General features: G+C 48.6%; 1 protein-coding gene across 1 annotated transcript in view; it reads right to left on the bottom strand.

Moving 5' to 3' along the window:
* LOC136020348 (centrosome-associated protein CEP250-like) overlaps nucleotides 1–23,258 on the bottom strand; it is a 30,486-nt gene extending 7,228 nt beyond the window's left edge. Inside the window, exons 1-25 of the mRNA XM_065691369.1 lie at nucleotides 23,142–23,258; nucleotides 22,439–22,495; nucleotides 21,715–21,794; nucleotides 20,981–21,146; nucleotides 20,372–20,478; nucleotides 19,207–19,434; nucleotides 18,522–18,618; nucleotides 17,942–18,040; nucleotides 16,788–16,949; nucleotides 16,294–16,472; nucleotides 15,780–15,962; nucleotides 14,714–14,858; nucleotides 14,298–14,444; nucleotides 13,884–14,114; nucleotides 12,290–12,483; nucleotides 11,302–11,429; nucleotides 10,944–11,113; nucleotides 10,280–10,423; nucleotides 9,510–9,811; nucleotides 8,740–8,899; nucleotides 7,747–8,059; nucleotides 7,389–7,516; nucleotides 7,020–7,140; nucleotides 5,425–5,579; nucleotides 1,585–4,512 (exon numbers count right to left, since the gene is read on the bottom strand). Coding sequence (XP_065547441.1) covers nucleotides 1,585–4,512; nucleotides 5,425–5,579; nucleotides 7,020–7,140; nucleotides 7,389–7,516; nucleotides 7,747–8,059; nucleotides 8,740–8,899; nucleotides 9,510–9,811; nucleotides 10,280–10,423; nucleotides 10,944–11,113; nucleotides 11,302–11,429; nucleotides 12,290–12,483; nucleotides 13,884–14,114; nucleotides 14,298–14,444; nucleotides 14,714–14,858; nucleotides 15,780–15,962; nucleotides 16,294–16,472; nucleotides 16,788–16,949; nucleotides 17,942–18,040; nucleotides 18,522–18,618; nucleotides 19,207–19,434; nucleotides 20,372–20,478; nucleotides 20,981–21,146; nucleotides 21,715–21,794; nucleotides 22,439–22,495; nucleotides 23,142–23,258 — 6,741 coding nt within the window. The remainder of the gene's footprint in view (nucleotides 1–1,584; nucleotides 4,513–5,424; nucleotides 5,580–7,019; nucleotides 7,141–7,388; nucleotides 7,517–7,746; nucleotides 8,060–8,739; nucleotides 8,900–9,509; nucleotides 9,812–10,279; nucleotides 10,424–10,943; nucleotides 11,114–11,301; nucleotides 11,430–12,289; nucleotides 12,484–13,883; nucleotides 14,115–14,297; nucleotides 14,445–14,713; nucleotides 14,859–15,779; nucleotides 15,963–16,293; nucleotides 16,473–16,787; nucleotides 16,950–17,941; nucleotides 18,041–18,521; nucleotides 18,619–19,206; nucleotides 19,435–20,371; nucleotides 20,479–20,980; nucleotides 21,147–21,714; nucleotides 21,795–22,438; nucleotides 22,496–23,141) is intronic.
* Nucleotides 23,259–24,633: the final 1,375 nt, after the last annotated feature.

Below are 24,633 nucleotides of genomic sequence, written 5' to 3'. Positions count from 1 at the left end.
CAAGCCTTTTAGCTCCTTCTGTCCCTTCCTCCCAGTGAGTCCCTTGGTCCCCATCCCGCAGGGTGGGAAGAGGGTCTGGGGCCGGAGCTGCTTTGGGATACCAGATGTTGGCGGCTGCAGCTGAAGCCGGTGCCCTCATGTGGGACCCTGCATGCGGGCAGAGAGGGGGAGCTGCCAGCAAGAGAATGGCAGCGGGGTGCAGGGGAGCCGCTGCGTGCATGAGGCGTGCGTGCAAATGCAGATGGGGACACGCGAGTTACAACCATAGAATAGAATCATAGAAGAGTTAGGGTTGGAAAGGACCTTACCATCATCCAGTTCCAACCCCCTGCCATGGGCAGGGACACCTCACACTAAACCCTGCCACCCAAGGCTCTGTCCAACCTGGCCTTGAACACCGCCAGGGAGGGAGCATTCACAGCTTCCCTGGGCAACCCATTCCAGTGCCTCAGCATCCTCACAGTAAAGAACTTCTTCCTTACACCCAATCTAAACTTCCCGTGTTAAACTCGTTACCCGTTCTCCTATCACTACAGTCCCTAATGAAGAGTCCCTCCCCAGCATCCCTATAGGCCCCCTTCAGATACCGGAAGGCTGCTCTGAGGTCCCCACGCAGCCTTCTCTTCTCCAGGCTCAACAGCCCCAACTTCCTCAGCCTATCTTCATACAGGAGGTGCTCCAGTCCCCTGATCATCCTCGTGGCCTTCTCTGGACTTGTTCCAACAGTTCCATGTAATTTTTATGTTGAGGACACCAGAACTGCACACGATGCTCCAGGTGAGGTCTCACAAGAGCAGAGTAGAGGGGCAGGATCACCTCCTTGGACCTGCTGCTCACGCTCCTTTTGATGCAGTCCAGGATACGGTTGGCTTTCTGGGCTGCAAGCGCATACTGCTGGCTCATGTTCATTTTCTCATCGAGCAGCACCCCCAAGTCCTTCTCCGCAGGGCTGCTCTGAATCTCTTCTCTGCCCAACCTGTAGCTGTGTTTGGGATTGCTCTGACCCAGGTGTAGGGCCTTGCACTTGGCATGCTTAAGCTGCATAAGGTTGGCATCAGCCCACCTGACAAGCGTGTCGAGGTCCCTCTGGATGGCATTCCTTCCCTCCAGCGTATCAACCGAACCACACAGCTCAGTGTCATCGGCAAACTTGCTGAGGGTGCACTCAATCCCACTGTCCATGCCAGCGACAAAGATGTTAAACAAGACCTGTCAAAAATACCGACCCCTAAGGGACACCACTCGTTACAGGGCTGCAGGTGAGAGATGGTCCTCTAAGCACCATCGACGTAGCTGCTGAGCAGCCATTAGCATCAGATTGTAAGTTTAGCACATCAGTCTGGTCAAATATGCCCTTCCCTTTCCATGCCAAATCCTAAACACGCTGCCTAAGCTTGCCTAATAAGAGAGAACCAAATACCCATCCCCAGCTTTTGCACTTGAGTTAATTTTAACAGCAAGCTCCCTTTTTGGCTAAGCAGATTGTATGTTCATGGGGATATATATTTTCATATATTTATGGGAAACATCATGAGAATCCTTTCTAGATGTTTTAGTTGACTGACAAACAATCATAGTGCCTACCTGGTGATGAAACCGGTCTGTGTCCCTCTCTGAAACCGCAGTCTGAAGGATGGCTATTTCTTTCCTCAAAGTCCCATTGGCCAATTCACATTTCCTAAGGGCAAGAGTCAGGGCTTGGGCCTTCTCCTTCCATTCAATTTCTCCACTTTCAGTCTGCTTCAAAATAGCAATCACACGCTCCATTTCTTCCCCCTTTGCCTTCCTTTCATCTTCCAGTTGCTGGGTTAGCTCCTTCAGCCTTTGCAAGGAATGGTCTCTCTCTTGGAGCACTCTCTTCTTCTCTGCTTCCACTTCCTCCCACTTTTGAAGTTTTTGGATTAGTTTCTTTAGGGTGTCCCCTTCATCTTTCCATTGCAAAACTGATGTGAATTGTTTTAGGAGTTCACTTTGCTTCTGAAGCTCTTGTTCTTTTCCTGTCAGAGTCTTCTCTAAATTCCTGATTCTGTCTTGCTGGGACTTTACCTCTTCATCCTTCTCTGTCAGAGTCTGCTGAACATGCTGGAGATCTTCCTGAAGAGCTCTTACTTCCTTTTCTAACTCTTTTTGCCCACCTTGAGCCTTGGTCTCTTGCTCCCTCTCAGACAAGACTTCTTCCAGGACCTTCTCTTGCTCTTGGCGATGTCTCACCGCCTCGTTGCTCTCAGTTAGCCTAATGTGGAGATTCTGCAAGGTCTTTAATTCCTCTTCTTGGTGCTGGAGTTTTTGCTTCAGAGCTTCATTGTCTTCATCCCTCTTCCTCACCACTTCCTCAAGCAGATTCACTTGCTTCTGGCATGACGTTAGTGCTATTTCCATGCTTTTGCCCTGAAGCTGTAACATGCTCATTTGCTCTGTCTGCTTGAGGAACTCCAAACGCTTCTCCTCCAACACCCTGCTCGTTTCTTCTAGATCCTGCTCTAGACGCTTGGCTTGCTTGCCTTCTAACTCCTGCTCTTGAAGGTCCTGCACACGCTCCTGCAAAGACATTATCTCTTGATCTTTAGCTTCTAGAGAAGATTCAGCATGTTCTAGTTTTTGCAGTATGGCTTTAGCCTGCATTGCTGCCTCCTCCTTTTGCCGCTGAAGCTCAGAGACAGCCTCCTCCAGAGCCCCTATCCTTTTTTCTCTTTCTTTCAGAGCCAGTTCTGTAGCTTGAAGATTTGTTTGCTCAGCTTCAAGTTTTGCCTCCTTTGCCCTGCCTGCCTCACACTGCTTTCTAAGGGATAAAATTTCTTGTTCCTTTCCCTTCAGTGCCACTTCAAGATGCTGCAGGATTTTCTTCTGCTGTTCAGAGTCTTGTTCCTGTTTTTGGAAGGTCTCAATCACTTCCTTCTGAGATTCAATCATGAAATCCTTATCTTTCAGTATTGCCTTAGTGTATTCTAAGTCTCTGTGTAAGACATTCATCTTTTCTTCTGTTTTTTCCTCATAGCTCCTCGTTTGTTGCTTTTGGATGTCTATGAGTCTGTCCTTTTCTTTTAAGCTTTCTAAGGTCTGGTCCAGTTGGTCACGGAGAGTCCTCAACTGCATTTCCATGGTTTCTTCAGCTTCCTGGATTTGTTTTTGTTGTGACTCAAGCTCTTGATCTTTCTTAGATAAAGAAAGTGCCATCTTTTCAACTTTACCATGAAGCTCTTGAAGTTGCCCCTCTTGCTGCTCCTTGTACTGCTGCAGGAGTCTTAACTGATCCCTTTGAGAATCACACTCACTCTCTCTGTCCCGGAGACCTGCCCTCAGGTGTTCAAGGCTTGCCTGCAGAGATTTCACTTGTTCTCTGCGCATTTCCAGTTCTTGGATTTGCTGAGTCAGAGACACAAGCGCTGAGTTTTTCTCCTTCAAGTTTCCTTTCATATGATCAAGATCCAGAAGCAGATTTCTCACTTGTAATGCACCGTGTTGTTCTAGCATCTTTATTTTCCCTTCCTGGAATTTGATCTCCTGATCCCTCTCTTCCAGCTCTTTGCTCACCTTGCTGACAGCAGTCCTCTGCAATTCTAACTGCTTCTCCAGCTCCTGTATCTCTTCTTGCAGGGACCTGATCTCCAGGTCCCTCTCCTCCAGCTCCTTCCTCTTCTCAGTCCTCTGCAGTTCTCGCTGCTTCTCCAGCTCCTGTATCTGCTCTTGCTGGGATCTGATCTCCTGCTCTCTCTCCTGCAGCTCTATACTCATCTTGCTGACAGCAGTCCTCTCCAGTTCTCGCTGCTTCTCCAGCTCCTGCATCTGCTCTTGCTGGGACGTGATCTCCTGCTCTCTCTCCTGCAGCTCTTTGCCCATCTTTCTCACCTCAGTCCTCTGCAGTTCTCGCTGCTTCTCCAGCTCCTGCATCTGCTCTTGTTGGGACCTGATCTCCTGCTCTCTCTCCTGTAGCTCTTTGCTCACCTTGTTGACAGCAGTCCTCTCCAGTTCTCGCTGCTTCTCCAGCTCCTGTATCTGCTCTTGCTGGGATGTGATCTCCCGGTCTCTCTCCTCCAGTTCTTTGCTCATCTTGCTGACGGCAATCCTTTGTTTTTCTTGCTGCTTCTCCAGCTCCTGTATATGTTCTTGCTGGGATGCCACCTTCTGTTTTTTCTCTGTTATGTCCTTAATAAACTGATCAAGAGTAGCTTTATGTACTTCTTCCTGGTTTTCCAGCATTCTCATCTGTTCCTGGTATAACTTCATTTCTCCCTCCCTCTCTGACAGGATGGCACTCATATGAGCGAGGGTCTCCTGCAAAGCTTTTATCTCCAATGTCTCTTTCTGGAGCATCAGGATTTTCTCCCGCTGGGTTTCCACTTCCTCATTTTTCATTTTTAAGATGGACAATGTGGCTTGAAGCTCTTGTTCCAGGCAGTGATTCATGTCTGTTGCTGTGTTTGCTCGAGCTTCAGAGGCTGACACTGATTCCTGAAGAAGTTTTATCTCACCTGCTAGTTTCTCTTTAACTGCCTGCAGTCTGTCCCGTTCGTGCTGCAAAACAGGGAGAAAAAGGCTCAATAATTCCACTGCTATGTGTTTGCTTTTCATATTGGATTTGACTCCTGCTCTAGTGGCAGTCAAGGGCAGCCTGCTCTCTCCCTGCCTCTTGAGATGCTGTGCCACCCTATACATTGCATCTTTCCCAGCTGACTCAGCCCGGTCCATCTTCCTTTTTGCCCTTCCTTGAACCCATCTCCAGTGTGTTCTTTTGGGGAGGAGCTGCCAGAACTGCAGCCAGGATTTAAAGTCCAGATTAAGCACGATTTAGGCAGTGGCTCGATGATGCCACCCTATTAGGAAGAAAAAAAGAGAACACTTCATTTCCCTTTTTATTATTTGTTTGAACCTCTACTGTGCAGAATTGTCATGGGGCCATCCTCTACAACGCCACTGTCCTCTCTTGAAGGAGTAACAGTCAGATCAGTGTCTGTCATTCTGTGTTTGAAACCAGGTCTAGTTTTCCCCTTGCAGACATACATATTTAGCTGGATCAGCATTCTGGTTTCTCAAATTTGTCTCCTTTCTCCCCACTGTCTGCTCTCAGATGGGTAACACTGAACAGTTTTCTCTATTAGCAGACTTTGTCTTCTCACCCCTTTCCAGATCAGTACTTAGAAATCTGCATCTGGATTCGGACACAATAACTGGACAAAGCATGAACTGTAAATAGAGACAAGTTTGAAAATTACTTTCACTAAAGCTTCAAGGCAAAATTCTTCAGAATTGAGGAAAAGAAGCACCCTGAATCATAACTGGGGTTTTATGTGACTGCAGCATCTTTTCCTACTTACTCAGAAGGATGCAACTGGAAAAGTTCTACTGAAAAAATTGCTCTTTTAGAATTATTAACAGAAGGCCAACAAAATGTAAGAAATGGCCTTTCACAGCATCTGCCAGCCTCACCAGGACATCCTTTCTTTGCTCCTCAGCACGCCCAAGTTTCCTTTCCAAAGATGCCACTTCTTGACGTAGAGTCATAGCCTCCTCCTTTAAAGCAGCGGCCTCTTCCTGCAGGACAGCTTGTAGAGAGTTCTTCTGGTGTTCTGCCATCTGTGTCTCTGCAAGCAGTAAAGGTGAAGGTGAAAGGGAAAGCAAGACCAAAGGACAGAGAAAATGCAGTATCTGTCTACCTGCGGTTTCCAGGCCCACAAGGACTTTCAAAACAGACATAAATCAAGGAAAATTCAGTCAGAGAAAAGAGGAATTAAAGTGGCAAGGTTCGAAAGAATGTGAAAATGTGTTTGCTCTTCTGCTTTTCGAAAGGCCAGGGTGAAGAGCATGGCAGCACATCACCCACAGCATCAGATGCAGGTAGGACCGACTGATGAAACAAGGAGAGAGACAGTAGATCAGTCAGATCTAGTGTCCTAAATGAAAAGGAAGAAGCAGCAAAAGTGAAAGCTGACTGTGACACGGTTAATTGACTGGGAAGGCTTAAGAGATGTTACAGAGGACAGACATCAATGTCGTACTTGAAGTGTACAAACTAAACTAACAGAAAGGAACTAAAGATGGAAAGAACTAAGTGGGACAAGCAGGATCCATCCAGGGATAGAATTTAAAGTCTACAAGCTGTTACCATAAGTAGTAAGAACTATAGATGTTGCAGAAAAAGTGAGGATCTAAGGCTTTGGAAACTGTCCTGTAAAGACTCTGAAAACTGATGGGCAGTTCCATCTTAGAGAGGGAACACGAAGAAATACTGATCAGGTAAAGGTACTACATGAGTAAGTGACAACCTGTGGGGGAGGCACTGAGCAATGCCTACATTTCCCTGTTCCTGCAGTCTGAGACAAGGAAAACAAGACATGAGATGAAAAAACAAAACTGATAGGGAGAGTGGGAAAACAAGGACAGAGAAAGGAGCAGTGATGCCTGTCCATATGTGATATAGAGAGGCCAAAACCCTGGAGGCTCTGAGCGAGCCTGGAGATTAGAGGAAGAGGTGACAGGTACACATGAAAACAGTTTACAGATAAACACAGTGTTTACATGGTACCAAAGGCATAAGAAAGAAGTGGCCAGGGATGTAAAAACCTATGTTTGCCATGGCAGTGAGCTTAGACATGAGATCAATATCAGCAAGAAAACAGGTAGGAAGGATGGAGGAGCTCATACGTATACATAGGAGCTCAACATTGAACTAATGCTCTGTGAATCTGCCATCTAAGAGGAAAACAAAGTCAATACAGACAAGGCTTTTAGCTGGTTGGTGCTTTTAAAGAGCAGTTTTAAAGTGCTTTTTAAGGATGCTGTGAGGCATCAAGCTGCACCTTCTTAGCAGTTGCATGCAACCTGAAAGGCACCATGTCTGGACATTATCACCAGCAACACATTGGATCTTTCTCCATGAAAAGCCTTCACATGGTTCTACTGGTGAGTGTCAAGCTTCTTGTTCTCCTTCTCTTCCGATCTCCAGGCACTGTGCGTTTCCCCTGCCTGGCATGAGAGATCCCTGCTGGTCAGACAGTCAGTGGGTTGGAAAGGAGGAGCTGTACCTTCCTGGCTTTGAGCCAACTGTTTCTGCAGCTCTTGATTGTGGGCACTGAAACGTTCCCTCTCAGCTTGCGTCTCGCTCAGCTCCAGCTCAAAGTCCTGGATCTTCTTCCTTGAATCACTCTGGAAGGGACAAGAAGGGAAGTATCACCTCACAGCACTGCTGGCAGGAGACAAAGATGTGCAAACACCAAGGCAGAAATAGCCACGGCAGGAGGGAACAACTGGACGGCAAATGATTCTCCTTTCTCCCTACGGCAGCAAGCCAACCTGACCTATAAGAATTTACAGCCCTTCTGGCTTTGGCAATCTGCTTGTCAGTTCAGTCTAGCAGAGCTACAGGGCTTCTGGGTGCAATGGACACACATTACCAGATCAAGCTGAGTCTGCTTCAGGTGCTGGCGCAGGTCTTGCAAGGCTGCTGCCACTCGGTCCACTGTGAGCTCTGCAGGGAGGTCCCTGGCCTGAGAAACACTCAGATCCCCGATATGGCCCTGTTCTGAAGAGAGAAGCCATTCTGTTTCAAGACTGAATTGAAGGGTCTGCAACACATGAGGCCTCTTTATTCACTGGAGGTGGTGGCAGTGCCTTTAAAACTTCCCAAGGCTTGAGTCAGCCTAAACTGAAAGGACGATTCTATCCCATCAGGATTGTAAAGAACCACACCTCCCTCCATCTGCTCTCCTCTGCGTGCCCTACAGACTTGTTAACCCAGCCTCCCACACTTGCCTGGACTCCAAGTGACTAAGTCTCTGCTGTCATAGATCACGCGGTGCAGAACCAAGTGCAGTTTGTCCAGCTGGGACTGGGCTTCACAGTGGGCACTGTTAGCCTGCTGACACTCCATGGCCAACGCCTTTGCTCTGTTCTCTGTACTACAAAGCCTCAGTTGCAGTTCAGACATCTCAGCCTCCAGCACGTGCAGGGAGTCCCTCAAGCACCGCTCGCCTGCTCGGGACTCCTCCAGATCCTGCAGCAGTTGCTTCTCCCGAGCTGCCAGGCCAGCCTCATTCTCCAAGACTACCTCCTGCAGCGACTGTATCTGTAACACAGATGCACAGAGCCTCAGGGACAGTGCTGCTGCTGAGGCAGCAGAGCGGGAAGTAGAAGGAATGAAGGAAAAATTACTTCAAGCAAAAACCACACTGGAAACAGAAGGCTCAAAGCCAAGGACTCAAACAGAGCAAAATCAGCTAGAAACAGGTATGTGGAGGCCAAGGCGCCAAAAAGAAGTTTCCCCATCCCAAAATGAATGGCCAAACTGGCTTTCATGCTTTCCAGCCTCAGAAACTGAGCTCTCCTGTGTGTGGAGATGGGTTTGTGGGGAAGCGGGGTTGGTTAGAGAGTGAGGTGGCAAATCAAGCATTCCTGCATGGAGGGTGGGGCTTCCAGGGATGCTTGGGAGTAGAAGGGAAGACAATCAGCATCCTTTATGGTGCATCTCCAAAAGGCCAGATGATCTGGCTGCGCCTTCCACAGACTGTAATAACGACTTCTGCAATAACCAGGTTGCTTAGTGCCCAATAGAGGTAGAAACACCATTTGGGGACAACATTTGTAATAGAGATCCTGGGAAGCTCCAAAGGAGTCTTCCATTTCTCCTCAGAGAGTTAATGCCTCAATGTCTCTGGGCAGAATACAGGGGTGTATGCTGGTGGGAGGGAAAACAAATTGGGGCCTACAAGCTGTCCCCGGAGAAGAGGATGCCAGTGCCCAGGTCACCTGGTTGTTGAGCTCTTTTATTTCTCTTCTGTGGTCTGAATGGAGCTGCTGAGCCTGGTGAACAGCAGAGAGAAGCTGAGACACCTCGTTATGCTGGGCAAAGTTCTTTTCTTCCAGGGTTTTGAGGCTCAGCTCCTTCTCTTCCAGAGACAGGGTCAGCCTGAAAGAGGGAGCATGCAACCCATTACTACGTAGCATAATATTTAATAAACTCTTAGGACTTCCACCACCAAGGGGAAAATTGCTTTGTCTGAGGTTTGTCTACACAACCAGGCTGCTTGTTCAGCACTCTTGTTTCTTGTGTGTTTCACAGGGGAATCCAGGTCAGTTCAAAACCATGGTTTTAAGATGGCTTCTGCCAACCAAAGGTGTCAGGGTGGAAGACTGATACAGATCCCGAATATTTAAAGTTTACTGGACCCAAGGTGGAGATGACAGATCTATCTGGCTCATTGTACTGCAGCTTTCCTGCCTCCTTTGGTGTGTTTCAGGTTTGAAACACCTGAACATTCCATTTACACTATTAACATGCTGATTTAACAAAACACTTTTAAAGGAAAGGAATACTCCAAAAGCCATTGTCTTCAGAAAAACTGTCATTGAAGGGTTAAAAGAAAAGAAAATTAAACACATCAAGAGAATGAGACATCTACATGGGGAGTTCAGAGCTCTGCTTTGTCAGAAGTGCTGCCACAGCCACTTCTATATGCAAAGATCTGGAAGAGGGAATCCATTAAACAGACTGGAGAGCCTCACAGGCTTTCACTTACCTGGCTTTCTCGCTCTCTAGGACTTTCAGTGAGGCTTGAAATTCTGTGTTGTGACGCTCTACTTCTTCCCATCGACTCCTTTCCCCCTCCAAGGACTGCAGACACATCTGCAACTCCTTGTTCTGATGTTCTACCTCCTCCCATTGACTCCTCTTCTCCTCCAGGACCTTCTGGAGGTGCACAACCTCCAGCACCTTCTGTCTTGACAGTTCCTGTGCCTCACTCAGATCCTGTTGAGCTTTGCGGCCAATCTCTTGCTGGGACTCTTCAGAGGCTGCCAGCTGAGATGTCAACTCCTCCACCTCAAGTAAAACATAACAAAGCAGTCAAAGACTACAGCTTGTCCCAGGCAGCCATAGTACATAGTGTCAGCAAAAGGAAAGAACAACTTGAAATTTCACCCTAGCATGAAAATACTGGATCCACAATGGAGAGAGACAACTTGCTTAAAAATCTGAGTGGGTCAACATGTTCAACTGAAAAGAACACCTTAAAAAACAAGGCTAGCAGCAACAGGCCAGCAGAAATCCATTCTGATGATGGATTCATTCTAGCAAACAGGCCAAAGGACAAGCTCGTCTGTCCAGAGCAGCAGCTGAGATGCAGCTGATCAGTGAGTCTCCTTCAGACCAGTGGAGATGGAGACCACAGGATGATGGCAGCCCGAGGGACTACCCCATCAGCCTGCTGTTTGCAATGGAAAGGCAAGATGGAAGCCAACCAGAGACCACCTATTTGATGACTGCAGTAGCTATTGCTGTTTCAGTCACCTGTTTCTGTAGAGCATCCCTTTGCTGAAGAAGGACATTTGCTTCCTCTTTGATGGTTTTAATTTCTTCTTTGTGCTGCTTCTCCGCTGCCTTGATCTTACTCTGAGCTTCCTGCAGCTCGGCTTGCAGCTTTTCTGTGATGTTCTGGAAACACAAATGGAGAGCAAGTTACTGGGACTGGCCATCAGGTTCAGCTTCTTCCTCAGTAAAGGGACCAGTAGCCTGATAATTCAGTCACAAGACAGGCCATGGACTTAAGCACCAGGAATAAGGGGTCTGTTACAGAGGCTTCAAGCCCAAATTTAACACCTCTGTTGACCACGTGAAAGGACAGAAATAATGGAACAAAGCTTCTGTGACAGCAGTTGCCAGCAATGTCAGGAGTCACCTTCATGGTAGACAGGAGTCTGGGAAGGTCCTACCTCCTTGCTGCAACCCTCTGCTGAACTCGTCTTAGGCCCACACTGAATCTGTGCCTGCATTTACTGTCCCACTATAGGCCTGTGGGTCTCCACATGTCTTCAAGCACAAGCCATTGGCTCTGCTGCCTGGCCTAGCAACACGTGGCTTATGACAGATGCCATTTCACACCCTCAGGTTATTATTAATCTAAAGCCAGCCCACAGAGCTTGCTGGAAGAATTCAGAACCGTATTGGTCCCTACCAGGTCTTGCAGGAGCTTGTTTATTTCCACTTCATGCTCACTTTGACACAGTTTGAGAGTACTGTCATACTGTTGCTCCGTCTGCAGGAGCTGTTGTGTCATCTCTTCCCGTTCCTGCCTCATCAGAGATCTCTCTGTTTCCAGCTCCCACTGAAGGCACTTCACTTCCCCTGCAAACACAAAGGGCAACATTCAGAGTCTACAAAGAAACGGTTCTGACTTTACTGAATGTGAATTGCAGTGTAGGAGGGATCTCCCTCCAGCTCCTTCACTCCTCAGAAGCACTGCAGGGAGCTATTATTATACCATTTTCTCTGGTCAGAAGGGTCACCAGAAACCAAGTACATGAAGCTCTCACCTTGTATCACCTCCTTGGCCTGCGTGACTGCGTGTAGCTGCATTTCCAGCTGACTCCTGGAAATCTCCAGCTCAGATAAGTGCTGCTGAGCCTCAAACAGGCTGGATTCCAGGGAGTCCTTCACTGACCTGAAAGTTATGAATACGAAGAGAAATGAGTTTCTTGCTCCTGACACCCACAAGGAGTTACTCCAGTAAGAAATCATTCAGGATCCCTACCCTCGAGTAGGGAAAATGGGTTGCATGGAAAGTTGTACACAGGGAGCATATTTATACCATTTAAAATAGCAATGCAGGCTCCTCTGAGGGAATGACTGGGCCTTCCTTGTGACCTACAATACACAGCAAGACCACTTGAACTGGATCTCAATAGCCACATCTTAAATTGTTGTCGTCTGATCTACGACACATGGGTAGCTCTGCCCATAAAGTCTGTGCCAGCCAGCAAAAGACCAGCCTCTGCTCACAGCCCTTACAAGCAGCTGTGCAGGGGGACAGAACGAGTATTTCCCTGGCTGATTCATGACATTTTAGTGGAGTTCATAATGTAGCCATAGGTAGGTAATTTTCCACCTTCCCTCTGTTTAAAACGGACTAAAGAAATACAACACATGATACAGTAAAATCTCACGCTTGCAGCAGCATTTGTAACAAATCTGAGCTAGATTTTATGTGAACAAGTACTACCTGAGAGAGACAGGTATCCTTCAGTTTAAACTGCTGGAAGTTCACGGGAAAACTTGCTACTTTTCTCTAAGCATTGCTAACCATGTAGGCAATAGCCCAAATAGCTTGGCACTCTTTTAAAGAGAAGCTTTGATACAAATCGTGGTATCCGTTTTGCTCAAGATTCTTCCATTTTCTGTCCATGGAAGGTGAAAACACCCGAGAAGCACACAGGATTTAATGAATCCTTGAGTAATGATTCCCACCTCTGGAATTACAGACCTTTAATAACATCCTGCCTAGGGTCTCCTCCCTGCCTTTACCTGGCCTCTTCCAGCTGCTCTGAAAGGCCTTGTCTGTCCCTCTCCACGGCCGCCAGTCGCACCTCTAGGGCAGCCTTCTCGTGCACCAGCAATTCCTTCTCCTTGGACACTTTGGCCAGCGTGTGCTCTTGGCAAGAGGACTCCTGGCGCAGCTGCTCCAGGTCACCTCTGGCCAACTCTTGCTGGTGGCAAACCTGAAACAGGACAAGATACAGTGAGAGTTGTGTGCAGAGCCATCCAGTGCCAGTTCCGAATGAGCCAGAGGAGAAAGAACTCCTGCACTGTGGGCTGAAAGCTTCAGAGCATCAGCTGCGCATTGCACTAATATCTTGCGCTGCCAGAAGGAAAGTGCTAAAAGGCACTGTTATCTTGAAACGGATACGTAAGGCCATACTGGGTTGCCTGGGACCAGACAGCTCCTTCAGGGCAAACGTACATACCTCAGACTGTTTCATGCAAAAACCACTGCATCTTCCAGAACTGCCACCTTGCAAACTAAAATCCCATCAGAATCTATTCCCACGCTGGAAAGTTTCAGGAGAGGTTGAGCAAAAGCAACTGCTCAGAACACCCAGTCTAAACCTCGCCCAGCGTAACTCGAGGCTGTTTCCTCTTGTCCTAGCACTTGCTGCCTGGGAGAAGAGACCTAGCCCACCTCACTACAACCTCCTTTCAGGCAGTTGTAGGGAGCGAGGTCTTCCCTGAGCCTCCCTTTCTCCACACTAAACAACCTCACTTCCCTCAGCTGCTCCTCATCACACTTGTGCTCCAAACCCTTTATCAGCTTTGTTGCTCTTCTCTGGACACACTCCAGCATTTTAGTGTCTCTCTTGTAGTGAGGGGCCAAGAACTTACATGGGACTCGATGTGCAGGCTCACCAGGGCCCAGTGCAGAGGGGCGGATGATCACGTCCCTCATTCTTTCTGAAAACAGGCTAGGATGCTCCTGGCTTTCTTGGCTACCTGGGCACAAGCCGGCTCATGTTCAGGTGGCTCTTGACCAGCATCCCTCCCAGGCCCTTCTTCCCAGGCAGCTTGCCAGCCACAAAGCTGCGTGTATCTCTTAAAATACAATTTCAACAGTTTCAAGATGTCATGCCCATTCTTAGCAGTACAAACCAGCAGGCATTGACTCGCAGCTTTGTCCTGCTCTCTAGGCTCAAAGAAATGGAGTTTTGAAAGCAGCAGATTTCACAACAAAAAGCAGAAACAGAAACATGCAGCCATGGCTTTTGCTTCAGAAAGAGGACTCAGAGCTACACAGTTTGTTTCTTTTGACCATATGAGAGTAGGAGCCCCACTCAGATTCATGGACAACACAATCATCTCCTTGCAGTTTATCAAGAGCCAAAAAAGAGGTCAACACAGACAGGTGGATTAAAAGAATCCACAGAAGCAGAGGACAACACAGAGAATTGCAGGACAGCTCTGCAAGCCACCAATTTGTTTCCAACAAGAAGGAACCAAAAGCCTTGTGATCTCCAGCACTGCCAAGGGTCTCCTTGACAAAAACACTATAGAATCCAACAGATACAGCTACACTGAGCCAAGCAGTCAAAAGCCCACGCAGACAGCAACAGGTTTTTGGTCTCACCTGACTGAGTTTCTCTTGGGTTTCTGCTTTCTCCTTTGCCAGGGTCCTCAGCTCTACCCGCAGCCCCTCCTGTTGCTCCTCTGCTTTCTTCAGCAATTGCTCCAGATGGGCTTTCTCTGTGCTGAGCTCTTCATTTGCTCTCTCACACAAGCTCAGCTTATCCTGGCCAGAGATCTTTGCTCTCTCCGTCTCATCCACTTTCACTGACAGAGCTTCATTCTCTTGCTCCAGCTGCAATCACAGAAGCACAGAGGAAATAAAGTACAACAACATTTACTCCATAGGAGGTTTGGCTTGAACAGACACAGGAACATTTCCATATTCTGTCGGTCACACTGTTGAAAGGCAAGAAGCCTGAGAAGCAGCAGCAACTAGAGACAAACTCCTGGCAAGATCTTTGGCAACTCTGCTCACCTGCAGCACAAGCTGGTTCAACTGCACTTTATCCAATGCAAGAGCTTCATTGATACTGCTCATCTTCACTGCTGCAACACGTAGATCAGCTGTTTCAGCACTCAGCTTATTCTGAGCCCCTGTCAACTCTGCTACTGACTGCTCTGCCTGAAGGGACAAAAGAACATGACAACAAAGGCAGGAAAATCCCTGACTTCCAGCAGTAGCTCCAGATTACCTTTTATGTCTCTGATGCACTCCCAGTTCAGCACTCCCGTTAAGCACTACCCCAGAGAGCCCGTATGGTGTGATCACCATTTTCCAAGGGGGAGGACAACATTTTTCCTGTCTTCTACTGCCAGAAGCAGCATCTGTGATGGTTTTGCTATCACAACTCCCTCTCCCACAAGTACTACCTAAGAATAAGGTGATCATACCTTCTCTAGTGCCATGGTAAGCTCATGTTTCTCCTGCTTCAGCAGATCCCTCTGAAGGTGCAATTCCTCCAGTGTCTCTCTTGCAATTAACAACTCACTCTGTAATGATGAATTTTTTCCTTCAAGTGCAGCTAAGTCCTTCAGTCTATGAGAAGGGGAAAGACAAACAAGTTTTTAATGTAAAATACCTTCTCATTTCCAAGACCCAGATACGTACCATGCCCAGGACATGGCAGTATGAATGACTCCTAACAGCTCTCCTCGTACACCTAAGGAATGCTGGAATTTCCTGACTAGAGCTGCATCACTCTTTGTCACTGATGGAGATGAAACATTTGCCATTGAGAAAGTAAAACAAGCTTCCAGAAATCACAGAACATTTCCAAAAGTTCAGTTCAACTGAACAGCTTCCTGCCTGTTCGCTCTTGCTCTGCTTTTTGATGTATTGGCTCCAAGACTTCCCAAAGTTCTTCTTCGGGCGAGACAGACTTTTTAAGTCAGATTCGTAGTCCCACAATTACTCTTGCCCTCTACAGTGAAACAATGAAAGAGCCTGGAATCTATGCGGCAAAGAGGTGTGTGTGAATTCCCAATCCAATAATCATAGGGTCACATCCATTCAGGCTGGCAGGGACTCCAGGAGGCCTCTAGCCCAGGCATGAGCTCAAAACAGCTGGGATCAGCTAGGGGATCAGTCCAGGTTGCTCAGGCTTTATCTTTATCCAGTTTGGTCTTCCAAATTTCCAGGCATGGAATCTGCACAACCTCTCTAAGCAACCTGCTCTGCTGCATGACTGCCTTCATGGTTCCAGCTTTTGTTCTCCTTAAATCCAGCTTGAACCACTCTTGTCCCAGCTTGTGCCTGTCACCAACTACCCAGGTCAGGTCTGGAATGATGTTTTTCAAGGGTCATAAGGGAAGCACAAGGAGGCAGCCAGACCTGCCCATGAACTCCCTGCCCATTTCTGTGCTACAAATGATGAGCATGCAAAACTTATTATCTTTATGTGGGCTGCCTAAAGCCCAGCAGTGCCCACCCCTGCCCAGAGAAAGCTTTAACACTCACAGGAGCTCCTTGTCATGATGTGCTCTCTCCAGTGCCTGCTGCTGCTCCACCTTTTCCCCCTGGGCTGCATCTTCCTTCAGCTGCAATTCAGTGTTACTCTGACGCAGACGTGAGGCTTCTTGCTCTGTTACTTCAAGCTGTTGCTGTAACTCTTCCCTGCTTTTCTTGAGGTTTGCACAGTCACTGCAGAGACAAGGCTCAGTTAGAATGAAGTGGTCTGAAAGTCACAGATCCCATTTTCATCATTCCAGGATGGAATTGTAGGGAGCACGGTAAGGAGCAACTTGCTCTTCCCCTCACAAGGTAACTGAAGAGGGAAAGAGAAAGGAAGGCTTTTGCTTTCATTCAGTGGCTAAGAAAGGGCACCCAAAGAACAAGAACTCAGAGAAGCAGCACGTCAAAAGGGAGGCATACACACAGTAGGGCAGGCAAGTTCTTTGCCCATAGCACCTGCGAACTCCCAAAACCGGAAGCAGATTGCCTCTGGAACACAGGAGGAGGAGCAAACACTCACCTGCTGAGTGCTTCTACCAGAGACTGGAGGTGCTGCTGGTGGCTGCTGGACGTCTTGCATTGCTCCTCCAGTTGTTCAGTCCTTTGCTGCAGCCTCCTGCACTTCCCTTCTTGCTCTCTGTGCTGGTGCCGCAGGTCATTGATAGCATCCTGCCTGGCAGAAAGCTCTTCTTTTAGGGCCTGCAAGGGATGGGCAGGGAAAGAGCACAAACAAGCAATAAAGAACAGGGAAGATGGCTCCAGACAGATGAGAGAAGCAGCAAGAAGAGAGACAGCTCACCTGAAGGCAAAAATCTATGATAAGGTTTGGAGATCAAGGAGAGAAAAGCAGTAGAGCACAGAGGTGGTGGGACTGGAAAGACAGTACAGGACCAAGAGTGGGAAGGCTAGAAAGAAACCAGCTAAACTGGCTAAGCAAAGGAAAAGGTTTCAAGCTAACTGAGGCATTAGCAGTTGAGCCTGTGGCCAGCAGGGAAGACAAGCAGAAAGTCTCACCTGTGCTGCCCCTCGCCTCCTTGCCAGTGCTTCCTGCACCAACACAAAGGCATGCTCTGCATCAGCGAAGCTCAGAGAAGAGACGATGTTGCTAGACTCGATGTGCTGGGAACTGTCAGTGGAGGCAATGCTGACCATGCTGTCACTGTCATCTAACACCACCTGAAAGCCCACATCAAGCTGTTACTCTTTTTCATTCTACTTGCTTTTCTATATCTAGTTCTCTTTTTCCCCCCATTTCCTCACAGAGCCATTAAAAACTCAGTTCTCTCATTCCCTCAGTCCACAAAGAAGTTTTGCCCCTGTGGCTACAAACACACCAGGGACTTCTGAATACAGCTACAATAAACAAGAAGAGCCAAGTGTGAAGTGGCTGGAGGCTGCCTGAACATCCACTTTCTTGATGCTTTCAAGAATGATTTTGCTCTCCTACAGTTTCTTAGAGCCACAAGCACCAGACGGACACTGGAAATACCAAGGAAAGGAAACATTAATGCTGCCCAGGGAAGAAGGAAGCTGATGAACACTAGAAAACAGCAGTGAAAAAGCTAATGTTTAGAATTACTCAGAGCAGTAGCACAAAAGGATAAATACAACTGTGCAAGGGGAACAAACTGACTTTGCGAGAGGCTACGTAAGAGATCTGATATTAAACCCCCCTTCACAGAGGGAAGTTTAGGACTGAGTTAAGGTTACCCCTAAACAGTTAGATCAGTTGCAAATCTGGGGAGATAATAATGGTCAACGAACGTAGAGCGAAGGAGCAGAGATGGCCAGTGCATCAATTGCGTCAGTGACCTTTTATAAAAGTCTGAGGAACAGCAGTCATTGCTCAAGGAAGATGGGGGAAGCATCCAAGAAAAACTGGAATACAAATGTCAAGTAGAGAACTCAGAAAGCACAGTCCAAGAGAGACTTTAGCAGGACGGTGAAGGCAAAGGTACTGAAACTTCCAGCCAACACAGCCTGAAGTGTCACAGGACAACCTGGGAGATCTAAACAGGTTTTATGTCAGAAAAGTGGTATAAAAACGAAACAGTCAGTAGCAGTTAACACAGTTTACAACACAGACCTAGCCCCTGGGCTTCTCTGTTGCCTTCCTCAAGTACTTTCAAATCAAATTCACAGGAATGTAGTCTCAGCTCCTTACTTACGTCAGTTATAGCTTTGATCAGCTTCTGGAGGGAAAGATTCTCTTCTTCAGCACTTTTAGCCAATGAAGCTTCATATTCTTTCTCTAACCGACTTGCTTCCTGAGAACACAAATGAGGAAAGGGTGGGCAGGGAAGAGCTGCTCCCCTCTGTAGCATTCCCAGTCTCAGTAGCACTGTCATGCTGACAAGCCTCAGCCTGAGTGATTCCAATATAGTCCTTCCCACATCTATTCAATTTCTTCTTTGCTAAAACCAAGAAGAGAAAGCCCAACAGCTAGTTTTTATAGGCTGCTATCAAACTGTCAGTTCCAAGGAACTTCGATCCTCAGAGATTTAAATCACAGACAGAACAGCACGGGTGGTACCTCCCTGAGGAAGACACTTGCCTTGTGTGCAGCTCCCTTGCCACTGCCTGCACCTGACTCCACTTGTGCCATGACACAAGGAATATTTGGGCAATGTGCCTCACGTTCTCACACAGCCAGCATCTTTGCCACTCTTCCTCTTGAGGAAGCCACTCCTCCTTGCTAAGGCTGAAGAGCAAACACTGGGCTCTCTCCCAAAAAGAAGTAAAACATACTAGTAACTCCACAGTGTTGTGCAGTGTTTTCACGGTCTTCTCCTTCTCCTCGTTTTCCTTCTGAGCAAGTACAAGCAAGGCTGAGAGCTCCACCACCCTGAGAAGAGAAGGTCCACGTGCCATTCCAAAAGCATTGCCCATCATCACCTGTTAAAGAGCTAAGCAGCTCCCAGAAGCATAGCAGAGAAAGGTCCAGCCAGAAAACACCACAAAGGCAGCATTCATCTCTATAGGTTAACGTGCAAAACGGTTGCAAAATGGCACTTCTGGCCCCGAAGGCCTTCTGTACTGACAGCTCACTGCAAGACTGACCACAGCGGTGCTACATGGCTTACGATGACGCTGGGCAAATTTCTCAGCTCCTTCAGCAGAGCCCTGGGTAGCCAGAGGGCTGTACAAGAGACAGCGCTCTCTTTACACCAGTCTGTTTCTCACCAAGAATCAGTTAACAGCAGAAACATTGTAATATACAATCTCTTTCCCAGTCTTGTCCTACTCAGAAGAGCTTCTTCTGTCAGATAGGCATTCATTTCTATCCTTTCTGTTGAAGGCAATAGTTTGACTAGGGCAGAAATAAGGCTGTGCAGAATGGCTGTGTTTTAAATGTGAACACAGCCCATCCATGAATCCAAGAAGCAGCCACAAAAGATAATGCTGGCAATAACAAAGTTGAAAACACCTTTACCTGTCTTGAAGCTCCGTCTTCTCCAGGTCCCCCTTAACTTGTAAGCACATCACTTCCTGAGTCTTCTGCTTTATTTTCTGTCCTGCTTGCTGCTGTGCCTGATCCTTCAGGACAGGTCTACCCAGAGTGACGGACTCCCAGAGCTGTATGCCACGGTTTAGGTGGGAGCAGTTTACAAGTATAGCTCCAGAAAGCCTCATCTGCTCTGCCTTCAGCTCTGTAAGATCTCTGAGGAAGAACAGAGACCAAGCTAATGTTCACGCCACCATCTTTATGAGCTGACTCACTTCTGGAAGCATGTAACTGTGCAACAGTAAAAGCCGGCAGGAAAGAGGACATCTTTGCTGGGGACAAATCATTCATCTGCCACTCTGGGACCAGGACACCTCTTGACAGTTGATCAATGACTACAAGATAGCTGAGGAATGAGTCCATTTTCTCCTCAGAGGTAAGAAGGCTTCGACGACCTCAAATTACTCTTACTAATTGTTGCTCCTGCTCTATCTTATTAACATACTCTAATTATCATTAACAGATACAAAGAATTTTACCAAGGTCCCCAGCTTTTACACCTAGATGATTAGCCTTAAACCACCTATTAGCATCAACACTTGGGATGGCTAAGAGGCTCACGACAACATCTACACAACAAACATTTCAGGAAGGTGGTGCAAGAACAAGCCTAAAATGGTGTAACAAAAGAAGTACAAATAACACAAGAATTAGTTAGTAGCTCAGGCATACTCTATACACTAAGGAAGGCTTGCAATCAAATGAGATAAATGGCTGACAGTAACCCAGAGTCTGAAATTGCATGCTGACACCACAACAATGTACTATTACAGCTACACTGGTTTTGTTTGTGTACAAGGCAACGGTGAGAAAGGAACCTCACAGAGCCAAAGAACAAGAAAATAATCCTAGAAAGAGGTATCAAACTAAGCAAAATACATCAAAGAAGTGCCTCGGCACTGCTCATAGCCTGAGCCCCTCAGTTTTATCTGAAAACCAGCATCAAACAAAATGATTCTGAACATAGCCTAAAGCATAGTCCTTCAGACTACCAAAGGAGAAACCCTATCTTTACCTGCAAGTAATATAACATGGAGGTGTGAAGGGAAGCTGCCTTTGTCCTGCAAGAGCTCCAGCCTCAGCTTCCACTCACCGGTCAGTGGCAGTCTTCATCGCCAGGAAGTGCCGGCGGAAGGTCACCACCTCACGCCACAGGCTGACTAGACGGTTATGTTCACCCCTTACGTAGTTGTCATAAAGCTAAACATGCAGAGATAAAAAGAAATGCCAGTTTAGCCTTCACTGCTGCTGTACAAGTCTTTCAGATAGCAGAGGGTACAACCGTTTTCACCAGTATCCTTTGGTAACTATTGCAACTGGGGCATCAAGGACTGAAAAGGCTACTACTATTGTTGGCTACTCTGACTCAGAAAACACACAGACCTTTCCAGTCTCCACGGCTCGCGATGAGAGATTCAGGAACTATTAAAAAGAAGAGCATTCCTGTGTGACTGCCCTTCAGTGCCCAGCAACAGCAAGCGTTTGCCTTCAAGAGCAAGCAGTATGGTCAGAGCAGGTAAGCGTCTTCCATTACCACAATGTCCTCACACTCCTCCATCGCACACCCATCTTCTGCTTGTCAACACTAATACATCCTCAGTGTAGCCACAGCTTTAACACAGCGAGTTCTCTATGCCAGCAATAAAATGCATTCCCATTCCACCCTGGCATCACGTCTGACATTCCCATAGCCTCACTTTACCTCACGTTCATTGCGCAGTTCACTCTCCTTCAATTCCAGCTCCTCCCGCGCCCTCATCCAATCTGCCATCAGTTTTCCAACATCTTCTTTGAGGGCTGAATTAACCTCATTCGCTTTATCGAGGTGCTCCCGCAGGAAAGCATTCACTTCTGCCAGATTCTCACGCCTGGGAAAGGGAGAAACAACAATGAGGTCACTGAACAACCGCTATCCACAAGCAGCATCGCCATATATTTCCTACTCCCTCAGCACTGACTTTGTTTTCAAACGGAGGAAGTAAACGTGCTTCCTAGGGTTAGCTAAGAGCTCTCTGTGATAGCAAATTCATTTGCTTTGAGTCTTCATAGTTGCAGATTTCCATCTACAATTTCGCTTCCCCCTTCCTCTTCAACTTTGATGATGCCAACAGTTCGTGTCTTGCCTCCCCTTTGTGCTGTCTGGTCGCTGGATGCACCACCTTTCTCTGGCATTGTCACTTACTGAACCACAGAGTCATTTAGGCTGGAAAAGGACCTTTAGAGGTCACCTGGAATAAGCCCCCTGCTCAAAACAGAGCCATTCAGCACACAAAGCTACAAATGCACCATAGACAGAGACTGAGGACCTGTCTCCCTTTGAAGCGGCTCCCCCAGCTGCTTCCCTTGGGAAGACCAGGCCGTACCCATGGCTAGGATTTCCCTCACTTCCAGGAGCATTCAGGATACCAAGTCTGAGGGAACACTTCTTTCTTTTACCTTTGATGCTCCTCTTCCAACTCAAGCAGTGCTTTCTCCAGGCTCTGGTCATCTTCTTCACACCTGCCTGCAACGGATCCCTTTAGAAGAAAGGAAATATCAAATGTTTAGTTACATTCCTGCGTTCCCTTCACTACTGTAAGCACCCACCACTTTCCTCTCCATTTGTTTGGTATCCCAGCAGCTAGTGGCTTCTTCCAGGCATCCCAGTGCCATGACTATGGAGAGGAAGGCAGTTACTCAGTGAGTAGCTCTCCTCAGTCTCCCGTGGTTGCACTCTCACAGCTAGGTAACCTCAGCTCCTGACCGTGAGTGCTCACGTAGGACCTGGAGCCTGGGAATACTCTCCTACCCTTCATTTCCCAGGTTTACTTTAGCTGTGAAGCACACAGCAAGCACAGAGCCAGCTCTCTATGTTGAATGCCAGCACTCTCACCTTTCAAAATGCTATGCTTAACCAGTTCTTTCTCGGAGACAGCCAGAGAATGAATGTAACAGGCAGTGCAGCCTGAACTTAAAATCCTTCTTGACAGGGTTTTCTGGACTGGCATTTCCAAGACTACTGCCTGCTCTAAGAATGGCAACTGGACAAAACACCAATGGGCAAACTTAGAGTGCTTCTTCAAGCCAGTCTCGTTTTCCCCCGTCATTGCTTTGGGCAGCTTTCTGTCTGCATTAACAAATGCTACATACACTACCTTTAGTTGGCAACCTACACACTCACCCCTCCTGCTTCCAGCTGCTGCTCCAATTCTTGACACCGACTCCGGTACTTGAGGACCTGGATGGATACATGGAACGAAGGTGTGCAAATGCAGGCTGTAAGTCGGCTCCTCCTGCAGTAGCTTTTCTCTTAAGTCTTTACAGCCCAAGCACAGTACATTTCACAGCGCCGCGGATACAGCCAACAAGCCACGATATAGGGAAGCTTCACTTTATCTCGCAGTAAAGGCATTGAGACAGGGCTTCTTTCCCACTCAGTGCTCGCTGCTGACCCTAAGATAGCAGCGGCAAGCCCAAGGACGAAACTGACTTAGCCCTGCCTGGCCTATGGCCACCATGGACCCCAATCAGGCACGGCCCCACCTCCGCCCGGCTCCGGCCGCCTCCTCGCCGCCAGCGCTCCCGCGCCTCAGGCGAGCCCGGGGCCGTTCACAGCCACCCCTCCTGGCCCAAGTGCTCCGGCGCGGGCAGCGCGGCCTCACGACGGCGTCTGTGAGCCCGGCATCTTTATCCGAGCACGGCAAAGGCCGGGAGCGAGGCTCGGGGAGGCGGCAGCGGCAGCGCGGGCCGGGCCGGCACCCAGCGCTTCCCCCGAGCTCCGCGCTCGGCGCCATCCCGCCCGCGGCAGCGCCGGGGAGGGCCCGCGCTCGCCGCCCGCACTGTACGGCCCGTCCCGGGCAGCTCTCCCCAGCCCCGCCGCTCACCTTGGCCTGCAGCTGCCGCACCAGCACCTCTTGCCGGCGCTGCGCCTCCTCCGAGCTCCGCAGCCGGAGCCACAGAACCTCCCGACCCCAAGCCTCCAACCCCGGCTCCGCCGCCATGACCCGCTCGGAGCCGGGCTCGCTGCCGGCGCGACTCCGCCCCGCTGCGCCGTCCGGCCCCGAGCCCGCCCCGCGCCCTGCCTGCGGCCGCGGCCGGGCACCTGCCGGGGCGGGCGGCAGCTCCTGCTGCTGGCTTTGCACCAGCAAGATCGAGACTTACCTCAGAAGAAGCTGTGTAAATGTCCGCCAGGGACGGAGCTGTGGGGCGCTGGCAGAACCGCAGCCTGGTGCGGGTGGGAGGGGGCCTCAAAGCTCACCCAGCTCCACCCCCTTCCACTGAGCAGCTTGCTCCGAGCGCCTGCCTCCAACCCGGGCTTGAGCACTGCCAGGGATGGGGCAGCCACAGCTTCTCTGGGCACCCTGTGCCAGCGCCTCAGCACCCTCACAGGGAAGAGCTCCCGATTAGATGTAACCTAAATATCCCCTGTTTAGGTTTTAACCCATTGCCCCTTGTCTTGTTGCTACAGTCCCTCATGAAGAGCTGCTCTCTGGCAAACTTCTTGTAGGCCCCCTTCAGATACTGGAAGGCTGCTCTGAGGTTTCCACACAGCTTCTCTTTAGGCTGAACAGCCCCATTGTTCTCAGCCTGCATTTGTAATGGGAGGTGCCCTAGCAAAGGCCAAAGGGCCCCAAAGGACAAAGGACACCCTCAGACCTGTGTCTCATCAGCAAGAAGTTGGCAATGAAACTAACTTTAAAGGTGTGCTGGAGTGGACTGTCTTCATGATAATGCTAAAAATGACACCCCATTGAGATAAGAGACCCCTGCCCAAAGAGACCCTTGCTCACAAACCATGTGTAGTAAAATAAATCCATGTTGTGTCTCTAAATAGAGAAGGTAAGACCTAATGACTGTGAAATGCTGACCAAACACGGTACTATGCAATCACTTCTGGGTATAAATCGAATGAAGAAGCCAGCATGGGGTGTGCTCCGTTTGTGGAAATAAAACACTGAGCACCCTGTGCAGAATCATAGAATAGTTAGGGTTGGAAAGGACCTTACCATCATCCAGTTCCAACCCCCCTGCCATGGGCAGGGACACCTCATATGAAACCCTGACACCCAAGGCTCTGTCCAGCCTGGCCTTGAACACCGCCAGGGAAGGAGCATTCACAGCTTCCCTGGGCAACCCATTCCAGTGCCTCACCACCCTCACAGTAAAGAGCTTCTTCCTTATATCCAATCTAAACTTCCTCTGTTTAAGTTTTAACCCGTTACCCCTTGTCCTGTCTCTGCAGGCCCTAATGAAGAGTCCCTCTCCAGCATCCCTACAGGCCCCCTTCAGGTACTGGAAGGCTGCTATGAGGTCCCCACGCAGCCTTCTCTTCTCCAGGCTGAACAGCCCCAACTTCCTCAGCCTGTCTTCATACGG

Source organism: Lathamus discolor, chromosome 11 (assembly GCF_037157495.1).
Source record: "Lathamus discolor isolate bLatDis1 chromosome 11, bLatDis1.hap1, whole genome shotgun sequence".
Lineage (NCBI taxonomy): Eukaryota > Metazoa > Chordata > Aves > Psittaciformes > Psittacidae > Lathamus > Lathamus discolor.
Note: the sequence above shows the minus strand (reverse complement) of the source record. Positions and strands in the feature narration are given on the sequence as shown.